We start from the raw sequence: 17,728 nt of genomic DNA on the forward strand, positions 1-17,728 counted from the left end.
CACGGTGGTTTGAATCTCCACAACCTGAACATCAACTCCGACACCGATATTCAACACCGGACCACCGCTAGCGACCGGTGCATCACCTTCAATCACCATAACATCATTATGAAATACTGTATTATCCGTAATCAACTCCTCACTACCGGTATTCATCATTGAATAACCTCTAACAACCGATGCATCATCACTGTTATGGGCCACAACATTATCAACGGTAGCCACCAAAATACTCGTAGACTCGTTCACATTTAGCATATCAACACCATCTTCAATGATAGCTGTAAAATGCAAAAGCATTCGTTTCTAGGACGACACACGTCTCTTCATCCCACACCTCTTTATTATGAACTTTTGAGGAGTCTCCATCTTCCCGTGGGTTCGATTGACAGTCACGAACCCTATGACCCGTTTGTCCACATTTGTAACACATGAAAGGAAATCTTTTTCTACCGGATCTGGATTTCTTTTCATTACCTTGATCTTCTTCATCAGATGACTATCTCTGCTTATGTCTTGTTGGTTTCCTTGTTTGAACGTGAGATCGATTTTTCTTGGAAAACAAATTTTCAAGAATATCCCACAACTTCTTGGGCGTCTCAACATCTAGAAACTGTTCTAGCACTTCCTCTTCAATCGTTGTTTTCAATATGAGCATGGCTTTATCTGCTTTAATCTTCCACTTCCGTAGCACTCCTGTTGCATCTTCTCTCGGTGGTTGTACCGTCTCAACACCATTAACAACTTCCCACAAATCTTCGCATTGCATATATGAACTTATTCATGTCGACCAGACGTTGTAGTTTTGGTTGTTGAGTTTCCTCATAGCACCGATATCTAGAAGATCTATCATCATCGGAGGTTTGCTCGTTCCCCACTCTTGGATCTTCAGCTCGGACCACAAAATCTAAACCTGACTTACAGGTTAATTCGTAGTCTTCAGCCTTCGATCGGATCCTCTATTCTAGACGAACTAAAACAGCCAGCCCTAGCTTCCTTCGACTTTGACCGGTTCAATCGCTAACCCGACAAACAGGTCGCAACTCGTTCAGGATAAAAAAACACGGGCCCTTCTTAATATGAAGTTACTAGACTTAACTTCGCCAAACACTTAGCAGCGCTCACGAATTTGATCGTGACTTCGGGTTCTCGAAAAATAAACAACAAAAAATTTCCGTCCTAAATCAATTTGAGATGTGTAGTAACGTAGTAGCCTGGTTGCACTTTATTATTATTTTTTTTCATGCACAACGTGAATTAATTAAGGTGTGCACTTACCCTCCTTCAAATCAATTTATTCAACACCTACTTGCATTTATATATCACTTAATCACAAACAAAAACGGAAACAACTTCGGTTTCTTTTCGTAGCCTGCAAAGGATTCCAATCAACCCCGAACTCGATCGCCGGTCTTCGATCAGCCAATTCAAAACCAAACTCGTTTGCTCCCAGAAACCAGTTACAAATGCCTCTCGAAAACCGAATCACCACTTTGATCCGTGAAAAGTTGGTTAGAACCGAACTCGTTCAACCCTTTTTCTTTCCCTTAAAATCACTTTTCCGTAACCCTTTTGTTATTCTGATAGCTTCCACCTTACCGGAAGAAATAACCGCCGTAGGAAATTTTGTTTTTTCCTGATGCTTTCCTTTGCAAATTACCAGCTATGTCTCGCTAGTATCCACTCGATGGTAATCGCCGGTTGTTCCACGAATTTGGAACGAAAACAAACGGATGGAAGGAACTCTTGATCACTGATCTCCTTCTCGATCACGGCTTCTCCAAAAATCAATTCCTCCTTATCGATCACAACTTTGATCGACAAACACCAAGAGCGCAACCGCTCTGATACCAATTGTTAAACTTGTAAGTGGGTATCTAGAACAACGCAACACACGCGCACCGACTCACAATTTGCTTGAAAAGCTTTTCTTATTAATCGACTTATGATAAAGAAAACTAGATACATAATAAACATAAACAAACTAATGGGTTTAGATAGACCCATACATAGCAATCCTAACCAAACTCAACTAGGACTTTAAATTCAAATAAAGTAAATAAAAACACTTAAAGATAAGCTCAAAACACTATCAAAAGATAAACCAAATCTTTTAATTATTATCTTTTTATTTGAATCTTCATCTCCTCCTACCGCCCCTACGAGATCGAACCGTACCACCCTTGAACGTCAAGGAAATATTGTTTTACGTTTAACAACCCTAACCGGTTTGAACACACAACCTGATATGAAACTAGTCAAACCCAAAGCGAACTAGCTAAAACCCAATTTAAATCGGTCATACCCGACCCCCTCAAACACCGGTTTCAACCAGAAGTAACTTGGACCTATAACCTAATGTGTGCTCCTCTATCCAGTTAGAGGTGTAAATCCTAGCTAGTTAACCGACCCAAAAGCGGTTAATAATGGACATAGTACAAACCATTTTGTAACCAATAGGTTAGTGATCATTTAAGGATTTTTCACATAGAAATCGGTTCCCAAAACAAGTTAACCGGTAATAGATTAATAAGGTCGGTGTCATGTTAATTTCAATAGGTTAATAAGATTAACCGGTTATAAATCGCACTCGACCGATTACAATGGTTAAGGTTTTCCACTCAAAATCTGTTAGAAAGCGTAACCCTTTATTGGCAATAACATGCTTTAACCGTTTGACCAATAACCAATAACCAGTTATAGTGAATAACCAAATTTTCAAAAACCTGTTAACTGACATTTGCACTTCTACCTCTAATACTCTAATAGCCTAATAGGGTTAAACTAGTATTTGCACATCTACCTCTAACTAGAGGTGCACAAATTGGGTTTTTCAAATACTCGGGTTCAGGTATGACCGGGTATGGAAAATCGGGTATTGGTAATACCTGGGTAGGGTTCGGGTCCGGGTGTTGTCTCTACAAACGATACCCTATGCATCGGGTTCGTGTCGGGTATAGAATCGGGTTTTCTAAAACCGGGTATTTGAATACCCTATTTTCGGGTATTGAAAAAACCCTATTTTCGGGTTTTTTCGAGCTTTTTTCCAGGTATTTTTCTGGTATAGATTGGATTTTTAAAAGGTAGCACTTTTTAGGGTTATTTTTCGGGTAATTTTAAGGTATTTTTCGGGTATAAATCGGGTATTTGAGATGCCCGGTTTCGAGTATTGGAAAAACCCGATTCCAGGTATAAAACCAGTTCAGGTTTCGGGTATTACCGGGTACAAAATCGGGTCCGGTTCGGGTTCGGGTTCGGGTTTTACTACCGAAATGCATACCCTATCCGTACCCTACGGGTAGGGTCGGGTACGAGTTCGGGTATTTAAAACCCGGGTATTAAAAAAACTAGTTTCGTAATTTTATTTCGGGTCCGGTTTCAATTCGGTTTTTCTTTTCACCTCTAGCTCTTAACAACTCTCAAAGCTAAGCCTTAAGATCACTTGCCCTGGGCTATAATTTTATAACAACAAGGCAGGCCCAACTACAACTTAGGCCAACCGGTATACCTCAATAACTCAGTTTGCGTAATGGTCTTACGTGGAGGGTAAATCATGGAAATTGTCTCATTTGAACACCACCACGCCCTTACACGTGACCGGATAATTTGAATTCGAATTTCGAATTAAATTGAATTTAAAATCATAAATTCGTATTCGATTCGAAATTCGATTTCTAAAATCGAATTCGAACCTTCAAATTCGAATAAGAGTTGAATCAAATTTCGAGTTATTCGATTCAAATTCGAATACTGAACACCCCTAGACCGGACCAACATGAGGACCGTCACACAGGTCATTATTCTTTAAACCAATCAAAATTTTATGTTTTTCTTTTCTTTTTGATTTATTGGAGGAAAATGATCCACTGGTGTTTGGTACAGAGAATGGAAATGGAGAGAAAATAGAAATGGAAATGGAATTGTAGAGAAAGAGAATTGGTATGGAGAATGAGAATCATTTCTCTTGTTTGGTACACGAGAAAATAAACAGAGAACTCTACCATACCAAACCCCACCTCCACCCAACCTGACACCACTCACCACCGCAGCCCCACCACCACAGCCCCACCACCACCAGCACCACCACCACAGCCCCACCACCACCACCAGCCCCACCACCACAGCCTCACACCACCAGCACCACCACCACAGCCCTTTCTTCAACCACAACCCACCACCACCGGCTGCCGCCACCAAACCCCCTTCTTCAACCACAGTACATAAGAAATTAAAAAGATTCAAATTTTTGGAACATAAGATATAGAAAAAGGAGGCTCAGATCTGTCATCACTGCCTCTTTGGAGATTTTGTGGTGGTGGTTGTGGTGGCGATGATGATGATGATAATCAGAAGCCACCTGCAACCACCGCCGATTTCCACCACCACTGTCACCCACCTGCGACCACAATCAACCGGTTACCATCTCTGTGTTCACCACTGCGAACGGCGGAGACGGGGTGGTGGTTGCAGACTTGGAGACGAGGTGGCGGTTGCAGACTTGGAGACGAGGTGGCGGCCGGAGACGAGGTGGTGATCGGAGACGAGGTGGTGGCCGGAGACGAGATGGTGACATGCTATGAGGAGGCTGCTGAGAAATGGATTTCTCTTTGTTTTAAAGAGAAATGGAATTCTCTAGTTTTAGAGAAATAGAAAGAGAAATAGAAATGAAAAGTGAAAAACAAACAAAAGAAATATTTCTAATTCCAGTTTTCCCCAATCAAATCCTTCTATCAAACACCCCCTAGGGGTTGAAGCGAGAAAAGAGAGGGGGGGGAGCTAAGTTGGCATTGACGGAATAACCAAATTAAACCATACCCAGTAGCCTACGGAAGCAAGCACTACTGGTCAAATTACTAAAATTAAAAGATATTGTCAAAAGCAGGTTATCTTTTTATCATGCTTTTGAATTTTCAGGAATTTCAGAAGATTAAGTCAAAAAAACATTATTTCTCAAATTCATGAATATTCCAGTCACCAGTAGCCACCACAGAATCCTAATTCACAACCTACTAACTACATTACATTAACCATCTAAAAGACAATAACATACCACAAATCACATTCTTCACTCCTCAAATCACATAAATAAACGACGTATGATCCATAGTCTCCCCAGGCACATCATCATGCACATTCGGCTTCTTCGCTCCACCTACCAACCTCGCGGGATTCCCCACAGCCGTCGTCCACGGCGGCACGTCAATCATCACCAACGACCCCGCACCTATCTTCGCGCCTTCGCCAATCTTCACTTTCCCCAAAACCGTTGCTCCAGCGCCGATCAAAACCCCATCACCAATCTTCGGGTGCCTATCCCCACCTACCTTCCCGGTCCCACCCAACGTCACGTGATGCAATATCGACACGTTGTTTCCGACCACTGCCGTCTCTCCTATCACCACGCCAGTGGCGTGGTCCAATAGGATACCCTTTCCGATCCTAGCGGCAGGGTGGATGTCTACTGAGAAAACATCTGCTATGCGCGAGTGGAGGGCAAGTGCTATGGGCTTCCGGTTTAATGCCCAGAGCCTGTGGGCTACACGATGAGCCTGAATTGCTAAAAAACCTGTAGTTGTTACAAAAATGGTTAATCAAATGATTAAATCAATAGTTATCTACTAATTTAAGTTATCCAATAAGATTAATAATAATACATATGTGCATTTAATCAAAAAAAAAAAACAATCCAAAATAAGTAAACCAAAACAAAAACCGACAGTTTGATTATACATTTCTGTAAAAATCAAACTTTTGGTTTTATTATTTTGCTTGACTAAAACCGAAAATACTGAATTGAAGTTATAGATTTGTATTTCCTATTTTAACTTTGAAGTAATTTATAATAGATTATAATAGTTTATTTTCATCGACTTACGACTTATTAATTTTTTTAAAAGCAATAAGATGTTTACTATGAGAGGAAAAGTTCGATAAGTTACACTTTTGTAACTTATTAACTTTTTGAAATGTTGTAAGGAGGTAAAATAAGGAATTCCAAACACCCTTAGTCCAATTGTAATAATCTGATAAGTATTAACTAACAAAAAGAAATTAGGTCTAAATAAAAAAAATAGATTAATATATAGTTTAACCCAAATACTTTTATACTAATTAGTTAACTATTGATTTAAAATAAAAAAATTTCCCCAAATTTTTATTATTTTTTAGAACTTTTCTCTCTTTCTCAGCCCAAAATTTTCAACACCAAACCGATCAGAACTCAAACTGAAACCCAAAAAACCGAAGCCAAACGATTATAAAAAAACCCAAAAGACATTTCGGCTTTTGGCAAAACTGAACCAAATCAACCCATTCACGCCAACTAAGTTCTACTAATTACTAATTAAAGTTGTATTAGGAGTGAAAAACTCGTGAATATTTTTCAACCAAAAAACTTTATTCACCCAACACTATTTTAATTAAAAAAAAAACTCACCTTTGTAGTTTAATAAACAATGAGCGAACGAGATACACGCGGGATCACGTTGACGGGCGGCGCGTAGGTCAGCAACGGTGGCAGATAACAAAGACGGATCGGATGAAAACGTGTTTAAAAACAGATCGTAAAGGAGAGTTGATAAAAGAGTAGAAGAACAGAGCTTGTTTCCTAAATGGAAAGACAAGGATCGAGTGAGTGATGAGTGTGAGATGATGGTGGAATAGAGGTAACTGGCGAGAGCTGGTTCGGACTCGGCGTCACGGCGTGCTTCGGCTTTGATCTGGTCCCAGACCCACGCGTCTTCGTTTTCTCCGCCGCCGGTTACGGTGCCGTTAGTGGTGGTTGGTGTGAATGATGACATTGGGGTTTGTGGTGTGGCGGAGCGTTCTTGAAGAGGCATATTATTATTTATGGAAGAAAGTTTGTGTGGCTAAAAGCTAGTTTAGGTTCATAATAATATGTATCAGAAGTCATGTGAAGTGATGTTACCTAAGTGCCCTCGGTACGTGATCATAGGTTTTTTGAGTGGAATATTATTAGAAAGTGAAAGAAAGTGGATTTGAATTATTGTTTTCAATTGGGTTTTTGAATTCTATTCGAATTTGAATTTGAATTTGGTGAATTTCAAAAGATTACTTTTGAATTTGTTTACATGTCAAATAAATTTTATTTTTTTATGATAAAATATTTTATCTTTTAATTATCTAATCTATATAATTTGAGTATTTTGAGTCAAATTTTTTTTAATCAATAGTGTAGTCTTGAATCTGTTTAATTTGTTTATTATAGTTAGTGTATTTATACAATCGCCCTTTAAAAGAGAAACACCAATTGCACTATTAAATATTATTGAGTCAAATGCCCTTTAATACTTTGAGTCAAACTGAATTCGGATTTATTTTACTTGAACAATTAAATAACATGCACCCTGATCAACTTCAAAGCCAATATGACAATGTTAAATGCTTTTTAGAATAATAGATAAATTAAATATGATATTAGTTTGACATATATAATGTTGAAAATTCGTATAGCTTGAATGGTACTCAAAGCAAGTAATATAAAATGATTATTTAAGAGACAAGTGTGATCTTGTTATCCACAAGAAAACATAGTTGTCGGCATGCTACTTGCTCGTATTTTGGCTCTTTGATCAAAATATTGTGTTATTTGACAATAATTGATAAGACGAAATATTTAATACTAGATCCAAAAGATCCAAATTAGTAAAAAAAAGGTAAGAGACATTGATGATAAGAATATTGTTGGAAAATATGATTGAATGAATATTAAGTGGCTTTATTAAATGTGATTATTCAAGTGGTGAATTGAAGATTAAACTCTTAAGTGATGTTTTATGTTTCTTAACTAGATGACTTATGTCACTTTATTAGTGTTTTAATGTCTAATATTAAGTCTCTAATCAATAAGAGACTCTTCATCCATGCATAACTCTATAAGAGTTCTTGTGTGTCTCACTCAAAAGAGAGAGTGAGAATTCTTAGAAAAATAATAATTGAAGACTTTATATGTGAAAGTTTACAGAGATGAGTACTTTATACTTGTTTCCGTCACCATCTTATTATTCCATATATTTTTTCCAATAACACCATTTTACCAAATGCAATCTCGGGTGCAAGTGTCATCTCCGATTGTACCCTGGGAGACAGACGGACTCTTTAATAAAGACCCGAAATCTGTTTTAAGGAAAGCGTATTGAATACGTGCCTCAACCAACGCTCAATATATTGTTTCGTTTATCTTTTGTTGCAGTCAACGGAGTTGGGTCAAGAACAAGAATCTATAGCCATAAAAAGGAAAACTAAGTCGAAGGTGAAGACATTCAATAGGTAAACGACTCAAGTCAAGAAGTTTATGTTGAAGCTTTTACAAAAGACGTCGGCTTGAATTTTCATATTTATACAAGTTGTACTTCATATTTATTTTTTTTTTCGCTTTTGTACACTGTATTTCTCTTATATAACGAGAGTATCGTTATATTATTTTTATTTTAAATAAAAAGTGAACCTATGTCCTACAAATATTTCCTCCTAAATGGGGGTCTCTATGTGGTTTTAACTTTTAAAGTAGCAGTAAATGGTAATGACTCTCTTACTAAAATAGCGGATATTTAAACCTTATAAGAGTTCAAAACGTTAAAGAATAATTTAATACCACACATATACACTAATACACACATATATACGCGTATAGCGGTATAGACATAGAAAATTATAGTAAGAATCATTTGATTATATACTAATCAAAGTAACCAATTTTTAACCTTTGATAATCCAACATAAAAAAGAGGCAAAAAGCCTATCACGACTAATGGAGGGATAGAGACATAACTAGAGAAATCTCTATCATTCATTCAAATAAGATAAAATGGCTTAAAAGTTGTTTTGTTTTGGTCCTAACTATCAATTTATTAAATGGTTTCATTTGAGCTCAATGCACGATAATTTGAGGACGAACGTCGCAGTCGTAGCTTGATATATTCAGTAACTTCACTAAGAAAATATACCATGCCTCGTACCCATCAAAAAGTGTTGGTTAAAACTTAAATCAGTAGAAAACTTTTAGCAAAATTTTAATTTTATATTTTCACCATTTGTTTGGCAAACAAATTAAATATGCAGCCATTCCTAATTGAGGGTAGATATGGCAGCAGATAAATCGTTTATTATCATACTAAGAAATGAAGCCAATTAATTATACTAAGAAATGAAGCCAACTAATTATTTTTTTTATTTATGTTTACACTTTACTGTTTCAAGGAATAAATGGTTTTAAGAGCTTAGGGGGTGTTTGAGATTGCTTATTTTCTCTAACTTATAAGTTAGAACTCATTAGCCTTCTATGATATTAAAAAAAATTGCTGGAAAAAAAATTCAGAAGTAACGGGAATATCGTAATGTTAAATTAGCCTTTTGAAGATGTATAATAAGGTGATTGCTTTTGATATGAAGGGGAAAAGTTAATAAGTTACACTTTTATAAAAAGTGTAACTTATTAACTTATGAAAAAAGTTATAAAGAGGTCAAATAAGTAATTCCAAATACCCCCTAATTAATAAAAAAAAAAGTATTACGTCATTTGTGTTGTGTTGTTACTATTTATAGTCTTATACTGCGTTTCAGATCTATTAACAGAAGCTGGAATAGCTCAGTTGGTTAGAGCGTGTGGCTGTTAACCACAAGGTCGGAGGTTCAAGCCCTCCTTCTAGCGCATATATATTTTATTTCAATAATAACTATTAATCCAATTTTCCTTTTTATTAAATCAATTAAATAAGTATTTTTATTTAATTAATATCGTTTTACATTTTTCACCTATAAATTCTAAACAACAATTTACCATAACTTATAGTTATTAAAAATGATAATGAAAACTTACGTTACAAATTTTATTTTTACTTATAAATAAATATTTAAACTAATATATCAAATTTTATACTTACTTAAATAATAATAATGAAAACTTATATATTTATAATAATCAAGACATATTGATTGACGTGGATATTCCTGTAATCTGTCATCGATCAAGATCCAGATCCAGATCCAGCACCAGCTCAATGAAGACTGCAGTAGACTAGTTTCACAGTCGTTATTTCAGTTAGACCAATTCCTAAAGCCACCATGGGAGCGGCATCGAGCTCGTCGTCATCGTCAACTTCGGTACTCGCTTTCTATTCGTTTATATTCATTTTCACCGAGGAGTATAATAATGATTAATATTATTCTATATATATATCTGGATTAGGACATATAGAGATCCAGTTCGCTGACGGTAGGGGAAAAGCTCTGTGCGGCGTTGATACCGTGTGTAGTTGCAGTTGAGCTTCTCATCCACTGCTTATCTCCTTGTTTAGATGCGAACGATAAGCGTCCGGTGAAGCCTGTTCATACTTTTGATGAAGTCAGACGCCTAGCTCGTAACTCGCCATGTACGTTGACTGCGTATACTTCGGAGTTAATTTGTTAGGTTTTGAAATGAATGTTAATTTATTACGTGGAATTGTTTCAGTTTCGGTTAATGAAGTTGAGGCGTTGCGCGAATTGTTTAATAAGTTTAGCTGTTCAATTATAGACGACGGACTCATTCACAAGGTATTGTTATTGTTACTGTTATCTAGTTTCAGCTCATCTGTATGAATAACTTAGTTCGTTCGTTAGTTAGTTAGCTAGTTACAGACTTGCGGTACTCTAGGGTTTGATAAAACATGAAAACTAGATAGGATTTAAATTGTAGGTAGAAATTGAGTTAACAAAAAGCATAATTAGCTAGTAATTTTTTTCTCATTGACCAAGTAAATATTTATAAAAGGATCCAATTACAAATTCACAATAAAGAGGCTAGTAATTGAACTACATCTTATGCATTATAAGGTATATCTTGCTTATGTATATAAATGAAACAGAGTTTTCTGGTGTACACAAAGACAAACTCGACACAACAGTAAGCGTATTTACTTTGTTTTTTCTTCTTTAAAGGAGGAGCTTCAATTAGCTTTGCTCAATTCAGCAGGCGGTGAAAATCTATTTTTGAACAAGGTGGGTATTTTTAGCCTATGTGTACAATAAACGAATGATGTATTTTACTTCATATTCCAGAATCCAGACTAATTGGCAACTAATAACATTATGGCATTATGTCCCTTGTCTTTTTATGTAGGTTTTTGATCTATTTGATGAGAAGCAAAATGGTGTTATTGAATTTGAGGAGTTTGTTCATGTATTGAGCATCTTTCATCCTAATGCCTCAATAGAACTAAAGATCGATTGTAAGTACCGTGTTCCATATTTCCAGGCAGATTGTTTTTCAGGTGCCTTCAATCTTCATAGTATTATTACCTTTTTCATGTTTTTCATTCAACAGATGCATTCAAGTTTTATGATTTGAGAAAAACCGGGTACATAGAACGCGAAGAAGTAAGCAGTTAATCTCTTTACATTTGGAATATCTTTCTACTATTGTTGTTTAACAGATAACTGTTTTTATCAGGTTCAAGAAATGATTGTTGCCGCTTTAAAAGAAACCGGGATGCATCTATCAGATGATGTTCTTCAACAGATTATAGATAATGTGACACTTCTTAAGAGTTAATTAATCATTCTTTTATTGATAGGTCAAACAGGTACTCATATTTACTTACGTTTCTATGTTTCAGACGTTTGCTGATGCGGATGCTGACATGGACGGAAGAATCAATCAAGAAGAGTGGAGGAACTTTGTTATTCACAGACCCCATCTCTTGAAGAACATGACCCTTCCATCTCTTAGGTACCATCATTCTTCGTAAAGTTTCTTAATCTTGTCGTAATTGGGGGGGGGGGTATTTTAGGCATACAATTATAGGTTAAGGATTTCTGTTTATTGATATGTCATGTAAACTTTTTATCTAGGTACAATGTCATAAATACACAGGAAATGAATAAATATAACATACTCAAAATACTAAAAAATATCACATTGGCCCATTTCAGTGGTATGACCAACCCTTTTCTTTCTCCTTACACACTCTAATATCCTAATGCGAGTGTTAAGGTAAGGGTATAAATGTCATAAATTCGAAAGTGCATATATTTGATATATGATTTTGTTGAGTAAACATGACATTATACCAAGTTTTGAGGGGATATATGAATTGCTCCTTATCTATAGTGAAATTGATTACGGTGCACATATTTTCTTATTTTTTCCTCATTAAGGCGCATTTTAGGTATTCAGTTATTAATCTTTAGATTCATTTGTTAGGGATGTGACCGCAGCCTTCCCGAGTTTTATATTCAACACAGGAGTAGATGATGTCTGAAGGCAGAAGGCCCATCAACGTTCTTTGATCGCTAGGTAGTTAAAAGTTTGTATTTTTTATATTCTTTTTATGAAACTCATGTTTCATAAAAATATATTTCATCCATACTACAATTTAAACATTGGCCATGCTGTTAAAAGACAAATACGGGGGCGTACGGAAACTGGGATTGGCTATTAAAATCTAAAACTGATTGGAGATTGCTTGTCACAAGTACTTATCAATTCACAATATAATGAGCAACCTAAATCGATGTCGATTATGTGAACAAAAGAACCAATCCTAAATGTAAGGCTCGTGTCACGTCTTATGAAGGTATAATCAGCATCAATAAAGTATCATCAATAGCATCAATAAAGTATCATCAATGGCATTATTAATCATTAATGCTTTTTGAATGGCATCCACTAAATTCAAGTATTTTGAGGTCGATCAATCAAACAAGCAAACAACCAGAATTTAATTGAAGTACACAAATAAGTTTTTTTTTTTTATTATTATTTTTTATTTTTTTATTATTATTTTTTATTTTTTTTATCTAGAAAATAATATAATCGGATCAGCCTCTTTATTCCAATCTTCTTATTAATCCGGCTATGCTATCGCCTATTTTTGTACTTGTGACGAAAAAAGTGTTATATTTTGGTCGAGTTAGCTGAGCTAAAACCCAACAAGCACAAAAAATATTCTCGAAAACATATAACAAGTCATACTCGACATCACATTCCAAAATTTATGTAATATGATATGACTATGTCACACATAAACGACTTATATTCAACTTTCAAGCCAGAATTAACCTTGCTTGGGTGAAGAAACAAGGCACTTAGGGGCTGTTTGACTTTTTCAGATCTGAATGAGTCAGATCTGAATGAGCATCTGTCCCATTCAGCAACAACAGTAAGTCTGAATGATTCAGACCTAATTTTAACCATTATGTTTTTCTGTTTGGAACCAAACAGTCTAAGTCTGAATGGATCAGATGTTTACATCTGAATGGTTCTATTCAGATGTAAACAAACAGCCCCTTGGACGAATAGTAGTCTAAGACGAGTTAAACCATGATAAACATGACATTTTTGTTTCTTTAACTTATTAACTTCGGTGATTAAAGATTATTTTTATTTCTTTCTTGCGTTATTTCTAGTTTGTATGGTTAACTGCGCACCAAATAAAAAATAAAAGTAACATATAAACATATTTTAGTAAACAAAAAAGCAAAATTTTATGATAATTATTGTAAAAAAGAGAGAACTAGAAAACAAGAAAATTAATATCCTTTTACTAGCAATCATATGAATGTCACCTACTAGTAACAATAAAAGATTACACCAACCACTGCTTCATTTCTATTCCTTTCCTTACCATTCTCTTCTTCCTCGTCATAACCTTTACTGTTTACATCATCAATCAGTCTATCTTCACAGATGAGTAAATCTTCCTCACAAACCACAGGCAAGCATAAAACCCGATCGTACCCGTTAACACAAAGAACGTGTAAGAAGCAATTGACATGTACCCGAAATACAAAATACCCGAAACCAGCTTTGTAATTTCCAGTTTGGTAAAGAAGTAGAATATCGAGTAGAGGAAAAGATACAACGCGGATGAACCAGCAGTAAGATACGCACGCCACCACCAATGGTAATCCTCACTGCACAACTGGAAGTAACACAACACCACCGTTATTTCCGCACATGTGATTATCAAAATCACAAACACAATGAACAAGAACCCGAATATGTAGTAAAACTGGTTCAACCATATGGAGGTTAATATGAAGAAAAGCTCGATAAAAACTGCGCCGAAAGGTAAAATCCCGCCAATTAGAATCGAGAAAACAGGTTGCATGTACCAAGCTTGTTCCGAGACTTGTCTCGGGATCTTATTCGTTTTCACAGGATCTTCGACTATGGGTTTCTTGAAGCCCAAGTAACTACCTACAAACACCAACGGTACCGATATTCCAAACCATAAACAGACGAGAGCAAACATGGTTCCAAATGGTACAGCTCCAGACGACTTCTCACCCCATATTATCGCATTTAAAACGAAGAAAACCGAGAACAGAATACCAGGAAACATAAACGCGGTTTTCAACGTGTTTCTTTTCCATTCGGTGCCTTTGAACATTTTGTATAACCTTGCAGAGGCATAACCGGCAAATAAACCCATAAACACCCATAAAAGAACCATAGCCGTCATGAGGCCACCACGGTTGGATGGTGACAAGAAACCTAGTAATGCAAAGATCATGGTAACTAAAGTCATTCCTAGGATTTGGACACCGGTTCCAACATAAACGGAAAGAAGCCCAGACTTTGTGGGGGCCCGGAAAACGTCTCCATGTAAAAGTTTCCATCCGGTTTCTTCTTGGGCTTCTTCTTGTGAGTCTAATTGGTTATAATTTGCAATGTCTCTGTAAAGTGTTCTCATCATGATCATAGCTACCATACCCGACAGAAATAAAACTATCATTAACGAGTTTATGATTGAAAACCAGTGGATTTGATCATCATTCATAAGAAGGTATGTGTCCCAGCGTGATGCCCATTTTATCTCACTCTCCTACAAATTTTATAAAGATTAGACAATATAATGAAGAAAAAACGTGTGACGTATTTTTTTTATAAAAGGATTCATTTGCCCATACCTTGAAAGTAACATCATAAGTAAATACCACCTCCTTATCTGTATCAACTTCCTGAGGAACCGTGCTTCCTTGAATTATAGTTTTGGTGTTTTGATTGCATGTTGTCAACTGCGGGTTCTTGTCATCCCAATCTTTGTACTCATGATTGATACTGTTAGAGCATAATATATAAGATAAAAGTCCAGACTGATATGAAAGATAATCATCTATGATGTAAGGTGGACCCATATGTAACTAACATACCTGTTTGGAGTAACTTCAAACCCAACAATTCTTGCAGAATCGGTCTCAAGGTCATTATGATACATGACTTTAAAGCTCAAGTGATTGTTAATGAAATACTTTTCCTCTTTGCTCTACAAAGGAAAATTAAAGAATTTATTTATTAAAATGAATGGTTCAGTTACAACTTTGCCTACAAAACTCACCCCAGCATAGTTCCCTTTAAAACCAACACGAAAACCGTGTTCATAAGTGGTTGACTGGCTACCAACCCGTCTTTGTCTACGAACAGCAACCGGAAGGTTATCCAAAATCCTGCATTGATCCAAAACAAATGAATAATAATGTGCCATAAAATTGGTCAAAAACATATAATAATGAAAATTAATGTGAAAAAAATTCAGACATGATTTTAAAAGAAAGGTGCATACATGTTAACACGGTACTCATCATCAATTTTTTCCTTGAAGTTTTTTGCAGATTGCGCATCCAGCTTTACTCTGCAACCAGCTTTACATGGGAGCTCCTCTCTCATATTAAACTAAAATAAAGAATAAGAAACTTAAATCATTAAAATCATGTTTAGAAACTATAACTTACAGAAAAAAAAAGGGAAAAAGTAGATACACTGTAGACGGAATTCTCTATGCGATCACCTCGCAGCACCTCTCCCAAGTTTTCAGCACTGTTCTGAATGTGCTTGGGCTTGCAATAGTTCAAGTAATAATAGTCATAAGGAAGTTGGGTCTTTGTAGAGGATAGCTTGTTGACTTTCACTTGAAGAGGATCCCCCTGATAAGGATCAAAATCAGGCAATATAAGATGCTATAAAATAGCTATAATCAGATAAAAGAGTAAAAAAACAAAGCAACAAAGTCAACTAGGCTTTTCAAATTGTGTTGCAACTTTACAAAGATGAACCTCAAATCCTGGAAACAATTAAAGTCCAATGTTTATAAGATTACAAAAGAACATAAATCAAGGAGCTAGATGCAAGCCTTTTCCACGTGCTTGATCTGTACTCTACATTATAGATTAATATTATTAAAATTTACTTGATTTGGGCTTTAGAATACTAATTACTAATAACCACTAATGCATACACCTAAAGGTACATATCTGCTGTATTTTACAAATTCATCCTAGCATACCTCATTTTACATTATGAAAACTCAAATATTATTCCTTTCCTATAATTAATACCGCCATTGAAACAGAGAGTTGGAGCTATCTGGTGCATAACGAATAAAACTGGCTTAAATCTTTGCAAGCATTAGCATTAAGCCATCAACTCATAAGCTCAACAAACAGCAAATGTGGTTCGATTACAGATCACCAACGGCAAACGAAATCAAATACACTAACTCAACGAATATACCACCGACCGATCCCAAAACAAACTCCTATTGAAAATTCAAACACTAAATCATGATACCAGATCATTAACTTTTCCTTTCAAACAGTACCTTGAGATAACCTAATCGTAACAAAAGCACAAAATGTAAAACCCTAAACCCTAGATCCAATCGCAAATGATACAGATCGCACACTATATACTATATAGTAACTACAACCATTAACTAAAACTAGAACCACGGATCCGAGTATAAACACATAAATAGATGTTAATATAAGCCGATCAAATCTAAACAAAATGCAGTGAGCAATTGATTTGGAAACACACGTACCCGTTGAAAGTCACGAGGAGCAACACCGGGAAGATAGAACGATTCGGAGGACGAGATTAGAAAGAAGAAGATGAGAGAGATAAATATTAATAATTGATTGAACCTCCACTCCATCATCTCTTCTATCGTATGAGATTTGATTCAACACCAAACCAGAAGAAGAAGAAGAAGAAGAAGAAATGAAAGTTTTGTGTTGAGTTGATTTATAAACGCCCTCGGATTTCTACTATTCACCCCCCCCCCCACCCACCCCCACTACAACTTAATTATTAATTTATTATTATATTATATAACTTTTGTTTAATAGTACATGTATCATATTAATATTTTCTTAAACGTCTACTTTCTTTTTTATGTTTAGCCAAACGCACTCCCTAATTTGAAGATTCTTGTTTTCTTACTTTGGTCAGACTATATTATTTTAACCGGACTCAAACTAACTTCAGAGTTTGGCTTGGGTGTTCCCATGGGAAACCATATCACCGACTATGACAATCGTTGTGCCGCAACAAGAATATTACTCTATGGCGTAAGTGCGTAACACACGGTGGGACGAACCTGGTTGGATCAGAATTCAAACAACCTCACAAGGCCTAGCTAAATTCTTCATTGCCAATATAGCACATGCTCGGACGAAAACCCTCGTGGGCAAAGAATTTGATTGATAACCTCACAAGGCCCAGCTAAATCTTTCATTATCAATATTCATCAAAAGTAACACAACTGATGATCGAACTTGGGTCTCCACTGGAGAACGCAAGCCTTTCTACCACTAGGTCACAAGTGGAGATATCAGATTATTGCTAATTAATACATTTTTAATTATATGATATATTTTTTCAAAAAAATATATTTTTTTATATATAACATAAAAACATAATATATATTATTATTTAGTTATATCA

General features: G+C 35.8%; 3 protein-coding genes and 1 non-coding gene across 5 annotated transcripts; 2 read left to right on the forward strand and 2 right to left on the reverse strand.

The window, feature by feature from the left end:
- Window positions 1-5,045: 5,045 nt before the first annotated feature.
- On the reverse strand, window positions 5,046-6,839 carry LOC143530095 (serine acetyltransferase 5-like). Its single transcript, XM_077025721.1, has 2 exons — window positions 6,437-6,839; window positions 5,046-5,566 (listed from the first exon to the last, which is right to left on the reverse strand). The coding sequence occupies exons 1-2, from the start codon at window positions 6,837-6,839 to the stop codon at window positions 5,073-5,075; spliced, it is 897 nt and encodes a 298-aa protein (XP_076881836.1). The 3' UTR covers window positions 5,046-5,072.
- A 2,757-nt stretch (window positions 6,840-9,596) lies between these two features.
- Window positions 9,597-9,670, forward strand: TRNAN-GUU (transfer RNA asparagine (anticodon GUU)). Its single transcript has one exon. It is a non-coding gene; the product is annotated as a tRNA-Asn (tRNA).
- Window positions 9,671-9,998: 328 nt separating this feature from the next.
- Window positions 9,999-12,436, forward strand: LOC143530097 (calcineurin B-like protein 10). Of its 2 annotated transcripts, none has more exons than XM_077025722.1 (9): window positions 9,999-10,122; window positions 10,217-10,391; window positions 10,472-10,554; window positions 10,939-10,998; window positions 11,120-11,228; window positions 11,324-11,376; window positions 11,450-11,530; window positions 11,616-11,728; window positions 12,203-12,436. In XM_077025722.1, the coding sequence occupies exons 1-9, from the start codon at window positions 10,084-10,086 to the stop codon at window positions 12,258-12,260; spliced, it is 771 nt and encodes a 256-aa protein (XP_076881837.1). In that variant the 5' UTR covers window positions 9,999-10,083; the 3' UTR covers window positions 12,261-12,436. The 2 variants fall into 2 exon arrangements, with proteins under 2 accessions (XP_076881837.1, XP_076881838.1); XM_077025723.1 differs by having other exon boundaries at window positions 12,190-12,289.
- Window positions 12,437-13,517: 1,081 nt separating this feature from the next.
- Window positions 13,518-16,959, reverse strand: LOC143530098 (transmembrane 9 superfamily member 7-like). Its single transcript, XM_077025724.1, has 7 exons — window positions 16,824-16,959; window positions 15,763-15,927; window positions 15,567-15,676; window positions 15,342-15,450; window positions 15,157-15,269; window positions 14,914-15,064; window positions 13,518-14,828 (listed from the first exon to the last, which is right to left on the reverse strand). The coding sequence occupies exons 1-7, from the start codon at window positions 16,938-16,940 to the stop codon at window positions 13,671-13,673; spliced, it is 1,923 nt and encodes a 640-aa protein (XP_076881839.1). The 5' UTR covers window positions 16,941-16,959; the 3' UTR covers window positions 13,518-13,670.
- Between the last annotated feature and the right edge of the window lie 769 nt (window positions 16,960-17,728).

The sequence above is a fragment of the Bidens hawaiensis genome, unplaced genomic scaffold (assembly GCF_021521415.1).
Source record: "Bidens hawaiensis isolate Kalapana, Puna unplaced genomic scaffold, B.hawaiensis_p1.1 tig00008841_1, whole genome shotgun sequence".
Taxonomy (NCBI): Eukaryota; Viridiplantae; Streptophyta; class Magnoliopsida; order Asterales; family Asteraceae; genus Bidens; species Bidens hawaiensis.

What these genes read in the sequence shown, in the direction of transcription:
- LOC143530095 (XM_077025721.1), bottom strand. Translation starts at nt 6,839, where the DNA reads ATGCCTCTTCAAGAACGCTCCGCCACACCACAAACCCCAATGTCATCA. An exon ending in TTGTTTATTAAACTACAAAG is followed by an intron (nt 5,567 to 6,436) that starts GTGAGTTTTTTT and finishes TAACAACTACAG; the next exon opens with GTTTTTTAGCAATTCAGGCT.
- LOC143530098 (XM_077025724.1), bottom strand. Translation starts at nt 16,940, where the DNA reads ATGATGGAGTGGAGGTTCAATCAATTATTAATATTTATCTCTCTCATC. An exon ending in TAGAGAATTCCGTCTACAGT is followed by an intron (nt 15,677 to 15,762) that starts GTATCTACTTTT and finishes TCTTTATTTTAG; the next exon opens with TTTAATATGAGAGAGGAGCT. An exon ending in CTTATGATGTTACTTTCAAG is followed by an intron (nt 14,829 to 14,913) that starts GTATGGGCAAAT and finishes TAAAATTTGTAG; the next exon opens with GAGAGTGAGATAAAATGGGC.
- LOC143530097 (XM_077025722.1), top strand. Translation starts at nt 10,084, where the DNA reads ATGGGAGCGGCATCGAGCTCGTCGTCATCGTCAACTTCG. An exon ending in CGTCGTCATCGTCAACTTCG is followed by an intron (nt 10,123 to 10,216) that starts GTACTCGCTTTC and finishes TAGGACATATAG; the next exon opens with AGATCCAGTTCGCTGACGGT. An exon ending in AAAATCTATTTTTGAACAAG is followed by an intron (nt 10,999 to 11,119) that starts GTGGGTATTTTT and finishes CTTTTTATGTAG; the next exon opens with GTTTTTGATCTATTTGATGA.